The 20,579-nt window shown below is 41.9% G+C and overlaps 1 protein-coding gene and 1 pseudogene across 1 annotated transcript in view; one reads left to right on the top strand and one right to left on the bottom strand.

The window, feature by feature from the left end:
• GLDC (glycine decarboxylase) overlaps nucleotides 1-20,579 on the bottom strand; it is a 97,695-nt gene that overhangs the window by 21,850 nt on the left and 55,266 nt on the right. Inside the window, exons 16-18 of the mRNA XM_060102155.1 lie at nucleotides 12,839-12,914; nucleotides 6,616-6,741; nucleotides 5,039-5,188 (exon numbers count right to left, since the gene is read on the bottom strand). Of these exons, the coding sequence (XP_059958138.1) occupies nucleotides 5,039-5,188; nucleotides 6,616-6,741; nucleotides 12,839-12,914 (352 nt within the window). The remainder of the gene's footprint in view (nucleotides 1-5,038; nucleotides 5,189-6,615; nucleotides 6,742-12,838; nucleotides 12,915-20,579) is intronic.
• Nucleotides 16,826-17,543, top strand: LOC132492672 (DCN1-like protein 2; annotated as a pseudogene).

The following is a 20,579-nucleotide window of genomic DNA, read 5'->3' as shown; positions in this document are numbered from 1 at the left end:
ATGGGACGCAACAAAAGCAGTTCTAAGAGGGAAGTTTATAGCAATACAATCCTACCTCAAGAAACAAGAAAAATCTCAAATAAACAACCTAACCTTACACCTAAAGCAATTAGAGGAAGAAGAACCAAAAAAACCCAAAGTTAGCAAAAGCAAAGAAATCATAAAGATCAGATCAGAAATAAATGAAAAAGAAATGAAGGACACAATAGCAAAGATCAATAAAACTAAAAGCTGGTACTTTGAGAAGATAAACAAAATTGATAAACCATTAGCCAGACACATCAAGAAAAAAAGGGAGAAGACTCAAATCAATAGAACTAGAAATGAAAAAGGAGAAGTAACAGCTGACACTGCAGAAATACAAAGGATCATGAGAGATTACTACAAGCAACTATATGCCAATAAAATGGAGAACCTGGAAGAAATGGACAAATTCTTAGAAAAGCACAACCTTCTGAGGCTGAACTGAGAAGAAATAGAAAATATGAACAGACCAATCACAAGCACTGAAATTGAAACTGTGATTAAAAATCTTACAACAAACAAAAGCCCAGGACCAGATGGCTTCACAGGCGAATTCTATCAAACACTTAGAGAAGAGCTAACACCTATCCTTCTCAAACTCTTCCAAAATATAGCAGAGGGAGGAACACTCCCAAACTCATTCAACAAGGCCACCATCACCCTGATACCAAAACCAGACAAAGATGCCACAAAAAAGGAAAACTACAGGCCAATATCACTGATGAACATAGATGCAAAAATCCTCAACAAAATACTAGCAAACAGAATCCAACAGCACATTAAAAGGATCATACACCATGATCAAGTGGGGTTTATCCCAGGAATGCAAAGATTCTTCAATATATGCAATCAATCAATGTGATACACCATATTAACAAATTGAAGGAGAAAAACCATATGATCATCTCAATAGATGCAGAGAAAGCTTTCCAAAAAGTCAACACCCATTTATGATAAAAACCCTCCAGAAAGTAGGCATAGAGGGAACCTACCTCAACATAATAAAGGCCATATATGACAAATCCACAGACAACATCGTTCTTAATGGTGAAAAACTGAAACCAGTTCCTCTAAGATCAGGAACAAGACAAGTTTGCCCACTCTCATTGCTATTATTCAACACAGTTTTGGAAGTTTTAGCCACAGCAATCAGAGAAGAAAAAGAAATAAAAGGAATCCAAATTGGAAAAGAAAAACTGTCACTGTTTGCAGATGACATGACACTATACATAGAGAATCCTAAAGATGCTACCAGAAAACTACAAGAGCTAATCAATGAATTTGGTAAAGCAGCAGAATACAAAATTAATGCACAGAAATCTCTTGCATTCCTATACACTAATGATGAAAAATCTGAAAGAGAAATTAAGGAAACACTCCCATTTACCACTGCAACAAAAACAATAAAATACCTAGGAATAAACCTACCTAAGGAGACAAAAGACCTGTATGCAGAAAATTATAAGACACTGATGAAAAAAATTAAAGACATACAAAGAGATGGAGAGATACATCATGTTCTTGATTGGAAGAATCAACATTGTGAAAATGACTCTACTACCCAAAGCAATCTACAGATTCAGTGTAATCCCTATCAAACTACCACTGGCATTTTTCACAGAACTAGAACAAAAAATTTCACAATTTGTATGGAAACACAAAAGACCCCGAAGAGCCAAAGCAATCTTGAGAAGGAAAAACGGGGCTGGAGGAATCAGGCTCCCTGACTTCAGACTATACTACAAAGCTACAGTAATCAAGACAGTATGGTACTGGCACAAAAACAGAAATATAGATCAATGGAACAGGATAGAAAGCCCAGAGATAAACCCACACACATATGATCACCTTATCTTTGATAAAGGAGGCAAGAATATACAATGGAGAAAAGACAGTGTCTTCAATAAGTGGTGCTGGGAAAACTGGACAGCTACATGTAAAAGAATGAAATTAGAACACGCCCTAACACTGTATACAAAAATAAACTCCAAATGGATTAAAGACCTAAATTTAAGGCCAGACACTATCAAAGTCTTAGAGGAAAACATAGGCAGAACACTCTGTGACATAAATCACAGCAAGATCCTTTTTGACCCACCTCCTAGTGAAATGGAAATAAAAACAAAAATAAACAAATGGGACCCAGTAAAACTTAAAAGCTTTTGCACAGCAAAGGAAAACATAAACAAGACGAAAAGACAGCCCTCAGAATGGGAGAAAATATTTGTAAACAAAGCAACGGACAAAGGATTAATCTCCAAAATATACAAGCAGCTCATGCAGCTCAATATCAAAAAAAACAAACAACCCAATCCAAAAATGGGCAGAAGACCTACATAGACATTTTTCCAAAGAAGATATACAGATTGCCAACAAACACATGAAAGGATGCTCAACATCACTAACCATTAGAGAAATGCAAATCAAAACTACAATGAGGTATCACCTCACACCAGTCAGAATGGCCATCATCAAAAAATCTACAAACAATAAATGCTGGAGAGGGTGTAGAGAAAAGGGAACCCTCTTGCACTGTTGGTGGGAATGTAAATTGATACAGCCACTATGGAGAACAGTATGGAGGTTCCTTAAAAAACTAAAAATAGAACTACCATATGACCCAGCAATCCCACTACTGGGCATATACCCTGAGAAAACCATAATTCAAAAAGAGGCATGGGGCTTCCCTGGTGGCGCAGTGGTTGAGAGTCCACCTGCCGATGCAGGGGACATGGGTTCGTGCCCCAGTCCGGGAAGATCCCACATGCCATGGAGCGGCTGGGCCCGTGAGCCAAGGCCACTGAGCCTGCATGTCCGGAGCCTGTGTTCCACAACGGGAGAGGCCACAGCAGTGAGAGGCCTGCGTACCGCAAAAAAAAAAAAAAAAAAAAAAAAAAAAGAAAGAAAGAGGCATGTACCACAACGTTCATTGCAGCACTATTTACAATAGCCAGGACATGGAAGCAACCTAACTGTCCATCAACAGATGAATGGATAAAGAAGATGTAGCACATATATACAATGGAATATTACTCAGCCATAAAAAGAAATGAAATTGAACTATTTGTAGTGAGGTGCATGGACCTAGAGTCTGTCATACAGTGTGGAGTAAGTCAGAAAGAGAAAAACAAATACCGTGTGCTAACACATTTATATGGAATCTTAAAAAAAAAAAAAATGGTTCTGATGAACCTAGGGGCAGGACAGGAATAAGGACGCAGACGTAGAGAACAGACTTGAGGACACAGGGAGGGGGAAGGGTAAGCTGGGACAAAGTGAGAGAGTGGCATGGACATATATACATTTCCAAATGTAAAACAGATAGCTAATGGGAAGCAGCTGCATAGCACAGGGAGATCAGCTTGGTGCTTTGTGACCACCTAGAGGGGTGGGATGGGGAGGGTGGGAGGGAGACACAAGAGGGGGGTGGATATGGGGATATATGTATACATATAGCTGATTCACTTTATATACAGCAGAAACTAACACAACATTGTAAAGCAATTATACTCCAATAAAGATGTTAAAAAAAAAAATAATGCAACCAAAACCTGGCATCCCACAGGCAGCGTGGCTTGTGGTTTCTATGGAAACTGCAACTGACTTTTTAGCCTAATTTAGATTTTAAAATACAGATTTGAATATACAGTCAATTCCTAAGTATTCACCCCAAGAAGGAGAAGAGGAAGTACCCCTAGCGCAAGAAAAGATAGTACCTCCCTTCTACTGAAACAGGCAATTTCTAGCACCCCTGCTTTGGGTATTATGCACTTTACCAAAGGGCCCCTTAGGGCACGTGGCTATAAAGGGCTGGAAGGCTGTTGGAGAGAATACTGAGCCAAGGGAGAGAAAGGGAGGCTGACAGTTTTCCTGGACCATCCTGGTACCGGCCACAACATTCAACGGGTGTTCCTGCCACTTTGGCATTTGGACTAATTGTGAATGTGGTCAAAGATAAAGAATCCATTTATGCTATTGAAGCAATAGAATCCCTGGACTACTCAAAAGAAATGAGACAGGAGCAAAGAAAAGCAGAGAGTCTGAAATGGTTTTAAAAAAAATTTTTTTAAAAAGGGACTTCCCTGGTGGCGCAGTGGTTAAGAATCCAGCTGCCAATGCAGGATATATGGGTTCCAGCCCTTGTCTGGGAAGATCCCACATGCCACGGAGCAACTAAGCCCATGCACTACAACTACTAAGCCTGCGCTCTAGAGCCCGCAAGCCACAACTACCGAGCCCACGTGCCACAACTACTGAAGCCCGTGCACCTAGAGCCCATGCTCCGCAACAAAGAGAAGCCACTGCAATGAGAAGCCCGTGCACAGCAACAAAGAGTAACCCCCGCTCGCCGCAACTAGAGAAAGCCAGCGCGCCACAACAAAGACCCAATGCAGCCCAAAATAAATAAATAAATAAATTAATTAATTAATTAATTTTAAAAAAAGGAGAGGAGGAAGCTGAGAAGACACTTAAAAAGATGATAAGTCCCTGTCCTCCAGTCTCCCTAACGCATTTCCTCAAAGGTACACATCACACAGACCACCACCACCCCCACCAAGCCCTGCCAAGAAGTCAGGATCAGCCCTTCAGGGACAGAGCTATTCAGCTGTTTCACACTGATGAAGCTGAAGCTAGTCCAAGGCCATGGGAGATCAACAGCTACCAGTGGCCAAAACTTGGGTCTAAATTCCCTCAGGAAGGGAGTCAGGCGACCTCATTGCCTTTAGTACCCCCGGAGGGATAACACCCTGTGACAAGCTAAGGACATTCAGCTCACTCCCTGCTTCCCGTCAACCTTTTTACCTCCTCCTCAGCATCCCCCATGACCTCCTTAGGGTCTGTAATCTCAGTGAAATTGTGGTACATACTTTGTTTGATTTGGCAATATAGAAAGTCAGTCTCTGTTCTGAATTCAGTGTCATGTTTTAAGACAACTGGCAAGAAATCAAAGAAAATGAATTTTTATTTTTTTGTACTTAACCATTTTCTCAGGGAGCCCTCTCACACTGCCCACCTGAGCATTCATATTTGCTCCGTCCAGGTAGACCTGTCCTCCGTGTTTGTGGATCAGGTCACACACATCTCTGATGTTCTCTTCAAACACTCCATTGGTGGATGGGTATGTAATCATGATTGCTGCCAGGTTCTCCTTGTGTTTATCCACCTGAAAGATAAAAAAGGGCAGAGGGAGACAATGAGAGGGAATGTTTCTTTCTTAGCCAATCCCTCGCTTTTTATTTTAAAGGATTAAGAAAGACAAAGACTTGTTCTTTTCATTTCTGGAACTGTCTCAATGTAGGAGGACGCTAATAGAAGATCCACAGCCATTACTCCCTTTGTAAATCATTCCAAAGAAATAACAAGATCCCTTCAGGATAGGTCTCCATCGTCAAAACCAAAAAACTGTTCAGAAGATTTTTGGGTATTTTGGGCTCAACTCTCTAACGTGGTTTTCCTTTGGTTCAAATCATCTCAATAATTATTTCAGATCTTTTTGGTTCCAGACAAGTTGATTCTCACAGTTAATCTCTCTCTGCTCATCTTGCCATATCCACCCTTATCCCCTTTCCCTCCCATTCTATTGAAATTAGAATTCCCACTAGGAGCGTTCTGCTCTGATTAAAAAAAAACCCCATCGTTTTTCCTTTTGACAGAAGGCAAGCATATATAAAAGGCATGTTCCTGTTTTTTTGACCAGCAAGTCAGTGAACAGGCTCATGTGGAAATGAAAAAAAAATGTTTTAAGGTCATATCTTATTTTGGAGAGACTTAATAATTATAACTACTGGCCCAGAATATTTATCAGTAAAAACTTTATGGAGCTATGGAAGCAGGAGGGTGGATGGGAGAGATGAGCAGCGTTGTGTGTTTTCATCTTCCCTTTGAGGTAGTTACATCAAGTTCTCAGTCTCCATACCTAATAACCCCGACAAAATCACATTGCTATTCAAGTGATTTCCTTCCCTCTTAAGATGCAGCCTCCAGTCCACCAGTGGAAAGCAGATACGGTTGCTAGGCAACCTCTTCCTGGAGGTTGGGAGGTTGGGAGTGGGGATTGGTGCTGCAAGAAGGAAGATGGAATATTGCCTGAAATTCAGCAGGTAACGGCTGGGGTCATCACAAGCATCTGCAAAATCTACATTTATGTTTTAATTCCCAACACAAAGATTGAGAATACCAGTGACTTCCAGTTTGACTGTTAATGGGGGAAGGAGGGGAAGGTTGGGCAGAAGGAGGCAGGTAGATCCTGCAAGGAGTATCCTTACTACCAGCATGAATAATTCATTCAGTTTCTTACACATGCACACATTATATGATGGGATTTCAGCATAAAGGACCTTCTCCCTGTTAGAGAAGGAAGAGGTAAAATAGACTGTGGTCAGCTTTATTCTGGACCAGCAATGTGACTCTTGCTTTTATTTTTCTTACAGAGTCGGCTAGGTTTTCTGATTTTATGCCATTCTCCCTAGACTCATTCAGAGGAGGAACTGCAGTCTTGTAATTAGAAGGCAAAAGAAGATAAACCATCCCTGATCCCCACAACTTCTTTCCAACCCAGACCTCCCCATCTGTTAAGTGGAAGATGAGTACCATAGCCTTGAGGTGAGCTGCATCGATATTCCCGTATTTATCCACCTCCACAGGCTGAATCTTCATGCCTGCCATGTGGGCACTTGCAGGATTGGTTCCATGTGCGGATTTTGGAATGAGGCAAACCTTAGGAATGGAATGAAACGAAGGAAGGAGAGAAAAATCACCAGGCTATTCATAATGACAGAAAAGTCCTACAAAACACTTGGAGCATAAATTCAATAGGTGCCACACGCTCTATTTAAATTGACCAGTAGTGCCTTAAAGTTCACTACAATTTCATTATTACTGTATTGCAAAACAAGGTCCAACAGCAGTTTACACTTGAATCCCCAAATACTGCTCCCTCAAGACTTTCAGAATATTAATACTCTCCTCCCTTATCCCAGCAACACCAAAAACAGGCCTAGGCTTATCCTAACCTTGTCTCAGCTGTAATATATAGAAAGCACCTCACAAGAACATGAGATTGGAAGTTAAACTCTAGGACTCAAATGCACACATCACAGCTCCAGTGCTCTGCTCGGCTCTACTGACACCAGGAGAAGTAATAGTCGACATATTCCAAGGCCTCCCAGTGCCAACACACCAATGACTACTTCATTATTGGATGCTCACTCTGTGCAATGAATTGTTAGTTGCCATGAGAATCATAACTAAGCACAAATGCCGATCAGCCCCTGCCCTGTGCTCACACACTGCATTCACTGACAAGGCTGGCATCCATATAAATAAATGTCTAGAAGGACTTCCCTGGAGGTCCAGTGGCTAAGACTCCGTGCTTCCAATGCATGGGACGCGGGTTCGATCCCTGGTTGGGGAACTAAGATCCCACATGCCAGGCGGTGCGGTCAGGTTAAAAAATAAAAATAAATAAATAAATAAAAGGACCCTTTAAACAGGGACTACATCACCTCAACCTAGTCTCCTTGGCCAATGGAAACATTTCCTCCTCCCTTATCTGAGGAAGCCGTTCCTCTCTTTCCAAAGCATCTTGTTGTTGTCAGTATAATTGGGGAAATAAAAATTCTTTAAAAAAAAAATGTCTAGAGCCCACAGGTACCAAAGGAACTCAGAATAATGGGGTGCCACTTCAAGTTGAAGAGATCAAGAGAAAGTATTTCAAGAGCTAGTACCTAAGTCAGAGCTTAAAGATGTGCTGAATTCTTATGGAAGGCAGATGGTAGGCACACACAACGTTAAAATCCCCAGATTTAGGGCTTCCCTGGTGGCGCAGTGGTTGAGAGTCCGCCTGCTGATGCAGGGGACATGGGTTCGTGCCCCGGTCCGGGAAGATCCCACATGCCGTGGAGCGGCTGGACCTGTGAGCCATGGCCGCTGAGCCTGCACGTCCGGAGCCTGTGCTCCGCAACGGGAGAGGCCACAACAGTGAGAGGCCCGCGTACCGCAGAAAAAAAAAAAATCCCCAGATTTAAATCATTTTCATTTCCTGCCCCCAAATCATGTGAACACAGGTGCTCTGTATGATCTGATGGTGCCCCACTACAGGAAAGGGCCTCATGGAATTCCCTCCAACAGAAAGCAACAAGAAGAAGCAATATTGACCCTGAAAACAATCCTGTTTTTAATTTTTTTTAATCCCAGAACCAATACTGACACCCCTTGAAGAGAAATGGATGGGCATCATAAAAATGGGCTTATGAAGGGGAAATTTAGCTTACATACAGCCGTTTCCTCAGAAACAGCAAAGCCATCTACTTAAGCAAAATGCATGTGATCCAAAGAGAACTACAAACAGAGGCAAACATGAAATTACTTTGTTGTTCTTCTGCAGACAGAAAGTTAGTGCCTCTTTTGAATGGTTACTGGTCTCATGCTGATTATGCTGTGCTGTCCTCACATCCTTTTTCTTGTTTAAATGTTTCGCTTTTGTATTAAATCCTTTAATTTCTCAGGACCAAAGATGGAGTTATTTTTCCTTTCTCACAAGATAGTTTTATTCTACCAAAGGATCTTTGGATAAAAGGATACCTTCTGGGCAGAACACTGATCAAGGAGGGGAAAGGTGAATATTTAAAAATGAATATAAAATATTTGTTAAAGGCCTCAATGAAGAATTCATACCAGAGAAGTTATGAGGAAACAAAAACATCCAAGCTAAAAATGTCACTCATCTTGCGATACACTGAATAGCATCCAAATGTGTCCACATTCTAATCCCAGAGTCTACGAGTGTGACTTTATTTGGCAAAAGGGATTTTGCTGGTGTGATTAAATTAAGGATCTTGAGGTGAGAAATTGAGGATCTTGAGATGGGATCTTGAAATCTGGATTATAGGCTGGACCCTAAATGCATTCACAAGTGTTCTCATGATAAGGAACCAGGGGAAGCTTTGACTACAGAGAAGGTAGAAGATGTGATAACTGAACAAGGGGTTGGAGTGATGGCAGGAAGGGGCCATGAGTCAAGGAATGTAGGAGGCCTCCAGAAACTAGGAAAGGCAAAGAAACAGATTCTCTCCTGGATCCTCCAGAAGGAACGAGCCCTGCCAACACACTGACTTTAGCCAAGTGAAACCAATTTCAGACTTCTAGCCTCCATAACTATAAGAAAATAAATCTGTGTTGTTCTAAGCCACTAAGTTTGTAGTAATTTGTTACAGTAGCCATGGGAAACTAATACACATCCTGATATAAGAATTAGCGGGAAGAAAAGGTCTCAGTGGTTTTGTCAGGGATTTCTTGCTGTTAGATGTTTCTGATTTTCTATGTGGATCCTCACTTTAAAAATTGTGGCGTTGCAAAGGACTTGGAAATAACAGGACCCAGATCTGATATTTTATCAACACTAACCCTCTTTGGTTAGTGTTTAGGTGGATGCTGTGTTTTTCTAACCCCCCAATGCACCTGGTACAGACCCAACATAGCTCATCCTCAAAGACTTGCTGGGGGCTTCCCTGGTGGTGCAGTGGTTAAGAATCCATCTGGCAATGCAGGGGACACGGGTTCAAGCCCTGGTCTGGTAAGATCCCACATGCCGCAGAGCAACTAAGCCCGCGAGCCACAACTACTGAAGCCCGTGTGCCACAACTACTGAAGCCTGCGCACCTAGAGCCTGTGCTCTGCAACAAGAGAAGCCATCGCAATGAGAAGCCCACTCACTGCAACGAAAAGTAGCCCCCACTTGCGACAACCAGAGAAAACCAGCACACAGCAACGGAAGACCCAAGGCAGTCAAAAAACAAATGAATAAATAAATAAAATAAATCTATAAAAAAAAAAGAAGAAGACTTGCTGAATGAGTGACAGATTAAGGAGGAGGGCTCCTTTGCAAGGGAAATCAATGTCTTACCACAGGTAAAATCCAAAAACAAAAGGCCACTCCTTTGCCTCAGGCAGCTGAGAAAAGAAAAATACATACAGGTTTTGGGGGTGTTTTTTGGCAGTGGTTTTTTTTTTGTTTTTTGGGGGGGTTTTTGGTCAGTGTTTTCCCTTTGTATAGGAAGTTCAGTCTCTGATCAACAAACCTGAGTTAGTATTTGACAGGCAAATTGAGTTAATAATTATAAAGTGTTTAGGACAATGCCTGGCACAGGGTAATTTCTATATAAGTGTTTGTTAAATAATTTGTATTCTCTCAAGTTAAACTGGTAAATCAAGAACTTGGCCATTGCATTTTAGGAACCTCTGAAATTTAACCTAAGAGTAAATGTGAAAATAACTTCCAAAACAGCTTGAAATAAGAGAATCATCAGGAACCCGGGAGGTTCTGTAGCACATGACTTCCCCACATTCTTTTTTTTTTTTTTTTTTTTTCAAAAGAAGGATATATTTTATAGATTCCATTAGGGTCTGCTGTATGGAAGCAGCTGTCTTAGACATCTCTGATGTTGAAAAATCCTCCCTGACAATTTGAATAATAAGTCATTTTCTGGGGCTTCCCTGGTGGCGCAGTGGTTGAGAGTCCGCCTGCCAATGCAGGGGACACGGGTTCGTGCCCCGGTCCGGGAAGATCCCACATGCCGCGGAGCGGCTGGGCCCGTGAGCCATGGCCGCTGAGCCTGCGCGTCCAGAGCCTGTGCTCTGCAACGGGAGAGGCCACAACAGTGAGAGGCCCGCCTACCGCAAAAAAAAAAAAAAGTCATTTTCTTTTTCTCTAACTAAGAAAGTCAGGTTTAATTAAAATCTTTAATCTAGAAAGGATGCCAACATTTCCAAACTTAAGAGTTCTGTATTTCTACAAGCTCAGTGACTGGGTAGCCTTCCCTGCCTCCCCTCACCCACCCCCCAAAATGCAGCATCCCACTCCTCTCTGTCTTTCAGTAGAATAACCTCTCCCAACATTTCAGTGATGGTAGTGTGAACAGTGGTGCCAGAAGAAAAGTCACACACAAGGGGACTGAGAGAGAAGGGAGGACTGGAAAAAACAAAGAAGGAAAAGGAGCTAAAAAGGATCCATGAGTCACAGAAGAACTCTGCCCAGGCCCAATCAAAACGTCTCTCATCCTTCTTCCTTGACCTTTCTGGTTTGGTCCCAACTCCTAGACATTCACAGATAGCTCTGGGTGTCAGACTAAAGAGCAGGGAACCAAGGAGGGATGGGAAGTATCACAGAGTGGACAGACCTGGGTTTTAGCTGGCCTTTTCTCACTAGCTGCTCACTGGCCTTCCACAAGCACCACAGTGTAGATCTCGGCAGCCTCTCCATAAAGCAGGAGCGACATGAAGAGGGTTACACAGGATGAATGGCTCCCTCCCCAGGAGTCCCAGACACCTCATGGTTAAAGAACATAACAATGGGAAGTTCCAGGGGCTACTGAGTACATGGAAGCCACGGAGGAAAAATAGAAAAAGCAACTTTAAATGTCAGTCATCTGGCATCCTCTCACTGGAGTCCCAGCGTTTCCTTTCTGACTCTATGACAGTGCTGAGATTCTGAGGTCCAAAGAACAATTGTAATTCCAAACTAACCCTTCCTTAGAAAGTTAAAGAATTCAACACCCAAGCGAAAAAAAAAAAGTTGAAATATCAGGGACTGTGTCTGTCTGATTTATCGCTTGATCTCTCTCTGGACTGGCACACACAGTACCTTGCATGTGGCCAGTCTTCAATAACTTATTCAAGGAATAAATGTCCTGTTTTCCAAAAGGTCTTTGAAAATCAATTCTATTCCCCAACGAGGATGAAGGCCTGGGAAAACACACCTGTGTAATCAGGATGGATAAGCAAGGGAAGGTGGGAGAAAAATTTTTTTCTCCCCTTTTGTGAAAGGGAAGTGAAATAGTATTTAAATTCTTCACTGCAAAATCCAGGCAACTGGCCATAAACAATCTTCCAGCTTTAATAAAACCAGGAATGGACTAAGATTGGACTACCACCCACTGCACCCCACTTATGTGGGCAGCCAGACCACCACAGCACCTTTTCCTCTAACTCTCCTGGGCTGGGCAGACGCTTCGACCTGCTCCTGGCTCCTACCCACTGCTCCCTCTAACACTACCTCCACAGCTCATGCAATTCAAGTTTAGCGTGGCCATCACCAAAATGAAGGTCCCAGGAACACAGACCTCCTTCAGCCACAATCTGAAGCCTGTGTTGTTAGGTCATCTGCTAAAGGCACTGCCTTTGGGGATTAGTGGAGGCCTAGCGAGCCCATTAGCAGCTGCTGGCCACACAAGGGCCCCCCAAAAGCAGTTTGGACCCTGGAGACTAGACTCTCACCCAAAGCAAACAAAGAAGCAGAACCGTGAACTCTGCTCCATGTCCCGTGCCTTCTTTTGTTGCTTAGAGCTGAGAATCACTTAATAGGGAAATTATTTATTCAATAAATATTTTCTGAGCATACATATGACAAGAACTGTGCTCAGGCACAGTAGGAGTTACAGAAGAATGAAAGCTCAGTCTCTGCCCTCTGTCCAGGGCTGAGCCAAGGAGGGAGGCTTGGAATGGCAACATTCCTGCCCCTTCCTCCCTTTGCTCCCTGCGGGGAGCAGGTCCACAGCCAACTGGCTGACTTTTACAGACTGGCTTTGAGAGAAAGCCTTTTATCTCCAAATGTTTTCCCTCAAAATGGTCCAGTGAAACGTCTTGGAGGCAAGGATCGTAATAGCCAGTTCATAGACATTTGTTTCTTGATTATATGTTTCCCCAGCTTCTTCCAAGAAGACTTGGAGGGAGTGTCCCACAGAATGAAAGGGACCCTAAAGCTGAACCTGCTGCCCTCCCCCCACCCCCCAGTGGTGAGCAAACGGTCCACACTCACTGTTCTGTGTCTCTCTCCTTTCCCGTCTAAGTAAGCTCGGATAGTGGCCAACCCAGCGTATTCCCCCTGGGCTCCGCTGCAAAGACAGGAAGAAAAGGGTCAGAGCTTTATGCCTCTCTGCTTTCATTTACTCATTCAATATTCATCAGGCACAGGCTGTGTGTTCACCAACATGTGACACTAAAAGCTCACCTAGGACCCCTGCATAAGCCTAAAGTCTTGAGCAACCAGAACAGTACCTGGTCTGTGCACGAAAGCTTACCCATGCACCTAAAAAATTTTTTTTATTATGGAAAATTCCAAAATTATAGAAAAGTAGAGAGAAGAATATAAGGAACCATCACATTATACCTATCACCCAGATTTAAAAATGATTAGATTATGGTCAATCTTGTTTCCACCTATATCCCTCACTCTGAACTAGATTATTTTGAAGCAGAACTCAAGCATCATATCATTTCATCAATTCAATCTTCAATATGTATCTTTCAAAGATAAGAATTATTTTTAAAAGATAACTGTAGGGAATTCCCTGGTGGTCCAGTGGTTAAGACTCCACGCTTCCACTGCAGTGGGCACGGGTTTGATCCTGGTTGGGGAACTAAGATCCCACATGCCACATGGCGCGGCGTGCATGCATGCATGCATGCATGCATAAATAAATAAATAAATACAAAAGATAGCTAATTTTTTTTTTTTTTTTTTTTTTGCGGTACGCGGGTCTCTCACTGTTGTGGCCTCTCCCATTGCAGAACACAGGCTCCGGACGCGCAGGCTCAGCGGCCATGGCTCACGGGCCCAGCCGCTCCGCGGCACATAGGATCCTCCCGCACCGGGGCACGAACCCGTGTCCCCTGCATCGGCAGGCGGACTCTCAACGACTGCGCCACCAGGGAAGCCCAAGATAACTAATTATTACACCTAAAGCAATGAACAATAATTTCTTAACATCACCAAATGTTTAGTCAATGATCAGATTACCCCAAAGGAACTGTACACTTTGAGTGTGGCACCATTCCTGACAGTCTCAGGGTTGGCTTTCCCAAGCCCTAATGCTCATGGCTGCTAGAGGCTGGCCATCCCCGTCTCAGCAGTCCTTGAAGACACTACTTTTAGAGAACACTTAATGACTAACATTCCAGGGAGGGATGCTGAGTCAGTCATAAACTGTTACTTAATGTTCTCAGTACTCTCTGCAGGAAGGAAAGGAAGTGAGTAATAGGTTTTTTTAATCCCATTCAAAATGCATATTTCCTCCATTTCACAAAATTACACCATCTTTTGACTCTGTGGAAGGCACGGTGGTTTTGGCATTCATTGCTTCTGGTCACCCCGTAATATTGAGATCATACTCTAAAAAAGCACAAGGCTTAAGAATAAATTAGATAAACTGTTTAATTTCTAAACTAAAAGCTAAAATTTTGAGCATTGGAAAACATTTTTTGAGAGAACACTGGGATAGAACCAGTTGAATTTGAAATATCTGCAAACTAGCATAGGGGCATTGATGGTTTGGTGTCAGGAGACGGCAGAATTGACGATTCAGGGCTCAGCATGAGAAAAGGACAGAGAACAGGGAAACAGCTGGGTGCGCAGGGCGTAGAGCCTGGCTGGAGGAAAGGAAGGAAAGTGGTGATTTCCACAGTGTGGGTGTCACAGAGCAACAGAAGAGACTAGATGAGTTAGGGAATAATAATAACAACAATACGTATAAACTGCTCCATTAATTAGGCACTTCCTCTTTACCAGGCACTGTGCACGGAGTAAACACAGGTAAATGGGAAACATTGTTGTTGTCACCACCAAGCATTTTACATCATCTTATTTAATCCTCCTAATACCCCCACAAGGTAGGTACCATTGTCTTCATTTTGCACATGAAGAAACTGAGTCAGAGTATTACATGCCCAACCAGCCAACAGTGACAGCCGGAGACATTGATACAAGTTGGCCTGTCTTAAGGGGCCTCATGCTTCACTTGTAAGCAGTGAGGCTCCTCTGAGCACGCTGTGCTTCCCAAAGGATTGAGAGTCATGGCAGCAAACGCTGGCTTTGCTTCACAGAACCCTTGTGTGACTGACAGAACTAGGAGGTTTAGCTCCATGTAAAAGGCCTGTCCCCATAAGAGCTGGGGCACCCATTTCCTCATCACCCACACTGAGTGAACTTTGCCTCTCTCCTCTCTCTTCCAGGGAGGGAGGCAAACACTGGGCTTCTATTTTCCTGGCTTCTGAAAAACAAGTTCTAGCTCATTTGATGTTCTTTATTTTGAGAACAGGAAAATGAATATGCCACATTTTAGCAAACCACTTACACCACTATTTACTTAGCCTCTCTGTGTTCTCACCTCTGAAGTGTGCATAATAATTGCACCCAACTCGAAGGGCAGATATGATAAGACATGAGATGATCCATGGTAAAGGGCTTTTCACAGTGCCTGGCACTAGGTAAACACTCATTAAGTACTGGCAACTATCATCACTATCATCAACGTCATCATCATCATCATCACCATCTTCAGGCAGCAACCCTCATCACTCTGTGACTCAGGATGGGCTGAGGATGGGCTACCACAGCATTTGAATGAGCACTTCCACAACCCTCAACCTCTATCACCCTCTCCTTTCCCTCCAACAAGCCAAATCCACCATTTTTCAACTGTCCCAACTCAAGTTCTGCCTCTTCTATAAAGCCTTCCCCAAAGTCACAAATCCAGTTCCTCACCATGGCCTACAAATCCCCCACATGATCTGTGACTTCCACCCACCTCTACACCCATGTCTTCTGCCATCCTCTCCTTGCTCACTATCCTCCAGCCACCCAAGCCTTCTTCCTTCCCTGAAACAGACCAAACCAATGTCTGCCTTGGGGCTTTTCACTAAATGTTCCTTCTGCTTGGAAAGCTCCTCCTTTAGTTCTTCAAATATCTGGCTTCTTCTCAGTATTTAGGCCTCAGCTCAAGTGTCACCTCCTCAGAGAGGCCTTCCCTGAGGGCAGAAATCTTATCTGTCTTTATCAACATTGTATTCTCTACGCCAAGAACACTGACATAGGGGGTGTTCAATAAATACTGATTGATTGACTGACTGACTGACTGACTATCCTTTACCTCCTCCAAACTCGCGTAGTATTTTACTCTACTCGTTCTTCTGATAATACCATCCTATTCATACACTGTACATTGAAAATTATTAGAGATCTCACATGTACTTCGTGTGCCTATTTTATCTCAATTAGGGTATAGGCTTTGAGAATAGGATCTTAGGTATTAGAATTCTATACATTCACAGGGAATATATAGAATAGTACTATGCATGGAGTAGCTCTGTAATAAATGTTTAGTCCATTTGTTCAAAATTGAGTTCTTCTCCAGTCCAGACAATCAACATTAATGTCATCCTTTCCCCCATGGAAAGGGACTTCAGCATATGGATTTTGTATTTCTCTCTGTGTTTTTCTCATGACTTCTACTCATCTTGTTTTGTTGGAAGATGAACCAAGGTGTTTAGACTAGAAGTGAAAGAAGAGACTGGAGCTAGAAGCCAGTAATCCAGGAGAAAGGCAACATGCTAAAGACTTGATCAGGAATGCTGGGTGTTTTCTGCCTTAGATCCTCTTAAAAATCAGCCATGTTTCAACTCAAAAAAGTACAAAAGATATGTTCTAAATGCCACACAAGTCTTATTCCTGGGGTACTATGGAAATAAGGGGAATTATTAGTGCCACCTGTTGGTGGAAAAGTATTATGAAAAGTAAGTGCTTATATGCATAACCCAGACTGAGAACCCATCAGAAAAGTACCACCTGTGGAAGGGCAGCTAGGATACTGGTCTTCTGACATCTATTTAAAATGAAGTGGCTAGTGGCCTGGACCTGCAGAGCCAGCCACAGTGAGGAGGATGCCAGTGAATGGGGAGCCTCAGACCCACTTAGAAGTGCCAGGTAGGCATAAGCTTAAACTGTCTGAGAAAAACAAGGCCCCCAGTCATGGCATTTACTCAGGCTGGTGAAAAAACTGCGACATATTGTACTGTTTAACACAGAATGAGTGAGAACTAGCAACTTCTTCCAAAACCCAGACTCATTCTACGAAGAATCCATGAGAAATCCAGTAGACTAGACGAAGCTAGAACAACTGCATAGCAAGTACAATGACCCACGAGGTGAAAATAAATTGGAGTTGATGGGATTCAACAGTTTTGTAATGATTTAAACCTAGACCCTATTAGTGTCAGTGTATCATTGTAAGTGTGGGATTTCAGGGCAGCTATTCAATGTGAATTTGGCAAAAAAATTAATTAAGGGGGGGGGTGGAATTTGAAGATGGCATAACACAGCTAGAGTGATAGTTCAGCTCTTTTGCTAAGATTAGAGCAAGAAGGACAAAATAAACTTCAAAGATTTTTATCATCTTACCTTTACCTTTGCTAAGAGCACTGAGCAAAGGTTAAGGTTAAGAAATATTACAATTTAGTTCTATCTGGAAAGGTTAAACTTTTAGATCTTTGGAACAAATTTTTATTGGACTATCACACAAAATAAATCCCAAGGGACACTTGGAAACTTCCACTAGATTTTAGAAGTATAACTGCAGATATGTCTATCTATGATGAAGAAGGAACATAGATGGCCTGCTCCTACAGATGATTTTGCAGAATGATATGCATGGCCAATAGTCACAGGTGGAAAGCACAGCACTTTTTAAGCATAAAATTTAAGCATAAGATTATAAGTGAATTGCATCCTATAAAGCAAGCATTTTGGTCAGTTACTGAGTACCTTTGTCACTGATTGCAGAAGTCATCCTCAACCAGTCATGAAATAACCTCTTTGTTCCACCTAAGGAATACAGTGGCTGACTTTATATATACCATAAGAAATTCCTCAGAAGTTGGCTGCTTGGGAATATTTGAAGATGGATTACTGTAGCTGCTGTTTTTAAGAGAAAGATTTCTGCTTACAAAAAAGTAACATAGAACCCATTTGCGTGACTGCAGAATACGCTACAATTCATGACTTAGTGTGAAGCCCAGCAGTCACCAAAATTCCTGTTGAATTATACTATAAATTGAACTGAGAAAACAGTAGGATGTTTTATTTATACAAGTCAAAGTGGGATATTATATTTATACAAGTCAAAAGGTGTTAAAAATGTGCCCTAGGGACTTCCCTGGTGGCACAGTGGTTAAGAATCTGCCTGCCAATGCAGGGGGCGCGGGTTCGAGCCCTGGTCCGGGAAGATCCCACATGCCACGGAGCAACCAAGCTCGTGTGCCACAACTACTGAGCCTGTGCTCTAGAGTCCGCGAGCCACAACTACAGAGCCCGGAGGTCACAACTAATGAAACCTGCGCACCTAGAGCCCATGCTCCACAACAAGAGAAGCCACCACAATGAGAAGCCTGAGAACCACAACGAAGAGTAGCCCCCGCTCGCCACATCTAGAGAAAGCCCGAGCACAGCAACAAAGACCCAACACAGCCAAAAATAAATAAATTAATTAATTAATTAATTTAAAAAAATAGTGCCTTAAAGAAAATGATCATGTTATGGATCATAACATTTAAAATTCTGGGTGCTGATAATTTAAGATTTATACAATTTTTTTGAACTATCAAGTATCGAGATTTACCAAATCTTTTTGTTTTAATTTTCTCTAGTCTTCTGAAAATCATTTTTAATCATAGTTTTTAACACACCATTGTAATTCACACACTAATGGCCACATTTAGTGTGCAGTTTCAGAGAAGTTTTCTTTTAAGCTGTCTACAAGTCAGTGGGCCTATTTTATTTCTAATAATATCTGAACTTCTTAAGAAGTTTCTTATAATATGTTTTTTAAATTATTACATTTAAAAAGATTTCTCATGAAAAGGTTTCTTTGAGTGATAAACTGTAAATTTAAATACGAAGTGAATTGTTTCCCTTCAACCACCTATAATATCTAACATCTAGCCTATTGTAAAAACTTTTTTTTAAAAGTATTTATTTATTTTGGTTGCACTGGGTCTCAGTTGCAGCAGGCAGGCTCCTTAGTCGTGGCTCATGGGCTCCTTAGTTGCACCTCACCAGCTCCTTAATTGCGGCATGTGAACTCTTGGTTGCGGCATGCATGTGGGATCTAGTTCCCTGACCAGGGTTCGAACCCGGGCCCTCTGCATTGGGAACGTGGAGTCTTGACCACTGCGCCACCAGGGAAGTCCCAAAACTATATTTAGGAGCTAAAATATGCATCATTATCGAATAAAACCAAGATTTTTGTAGACATAAGATTATTCTAAAATTTATACATAAAGGCAAAGTAACTGAAATAGCTTCATTTTGAAAAAGAAAAAAGTAAGAAGAATCAGTCTGATGCCAAGACTTATTATATAGTTACTGTAATAAATAGTGTATTATTAATGGAAGGATATACTTGTAGATCAATGGAATAGAATATAGAAACCAGAAATAAATTCACATATATAAACCCAACTGATTTTTGACAAAATTGCAAAAGTATTTCAATAGAGGAAAGACAGCCTTTTCAACAAATAATGCTGGAACAATTAGAGTTCCATAGGTCAACCTAAGTCTCATACCTTATACAAAAACTATCTCAAAATAGATCATGGACTTAAATGTAAAACATAAAATGATAAAACTTTTAGGATTAAACAGAAGAAAATCTTTGAAATTTAGAGCTAGTCAAAGAGTTCTTTGACTTGAAATCAAACGCACAATTCATAAAAGGAAAAATGGATAAATTGAACTTCATCATAGTTAAAAACTTTTGCTCTGCAAAAGACCCTGTTAAGAAGATGAAAAGACACGCTACAGATTGGGAGAAAATATCTGCAAACTACATATAAACAGTAAAAAACAGTAACAAACAAACTACATAACAAACAGTAAAAAACAAAGGCAATTCAATTAGAAAATGGTGCTGTGATGATCAAACATGTGAATATGCTGAGAAATAGAAAGGAAGAGTTACATTAGGATATTGGAGATTTGCAGGTTCTCATTATTGCTCTTTTCATGGGTGTATATGTAGAAATGCTCAGCCTTTCAGTCCCCTTAAAAGGGGAATTTCCCCTTTTGTGTGAGTCTAGGAAAAGGCAGGGTCCTAAAACCCCCTATGGAAGCAGAAAGGGACCAGATATTCCCAAACACTACCCATGAACGAGGTGCTAGACATGTAACCCAGTCTCAACCTGTTGGATACTCCAGCCTGGGACTTCATGAATCTGGAGGGAGTGACCCTAGGAAAAGGGCAGTCACAGTGGTGGTGGTGATGCTTCCCCTGGAGTGACCTTGATTTGTTCTCTGCTGCCAACTTCCCCTGGGTCTTTCTCACTTTTGAAGCCCCATTCTCCAGTGTTTCCATCAATTCTGGGAAGCACCCAATATCTTCACCCTGTAGATTGCTTTTCTGCTTAAATTAGGCCAACCCATCTTCTGTTGTTGCACCTAAGAACCTTTACTTAATGATGGTGTCATGGGGCAGGAGGGGATTACTAAATTTCTCCTACAACACAGCATTTTAAAGTCACTCATTCCTAGGCAGGTCTAACAGAGATGGGGCCATCCTGGAGTTTCTCTTGCCCCTAATATCAAAGCCTTCCTTGATTTGCTATCCCTTTTCAAGCAGTTTTACCCTGAGCCCCTCTGGATCTTACTTTCATCTGTCTCACTGGGATATGCCACCTAATTTACAGATGAATTTAAAATTTGTATTATGAAAGTAATATGTTGGGCT

Source organism: Mesoplodon densirostris, chromosome 6, assembly GCF_025265405.1.
Source record: "Mesoplodon densirostris isolate mMesDen1 chromosome 6, mMesDen1 primary haplotype, whole genome shotgun sequence".
NCBI classification, from domain to species: domain Eukaryota; kingdom Metazoa; phylum Chordata; class Mammalia; order Artiodactyla; family Ziphiidae; genus Mesoplodon; species Mesoplodon densirostris.
The sequence above is the reverse complement of the archived record's forward strand: the minus strand, read 5'-3'. Positions and strand labels throughout refer to the sequence as shown.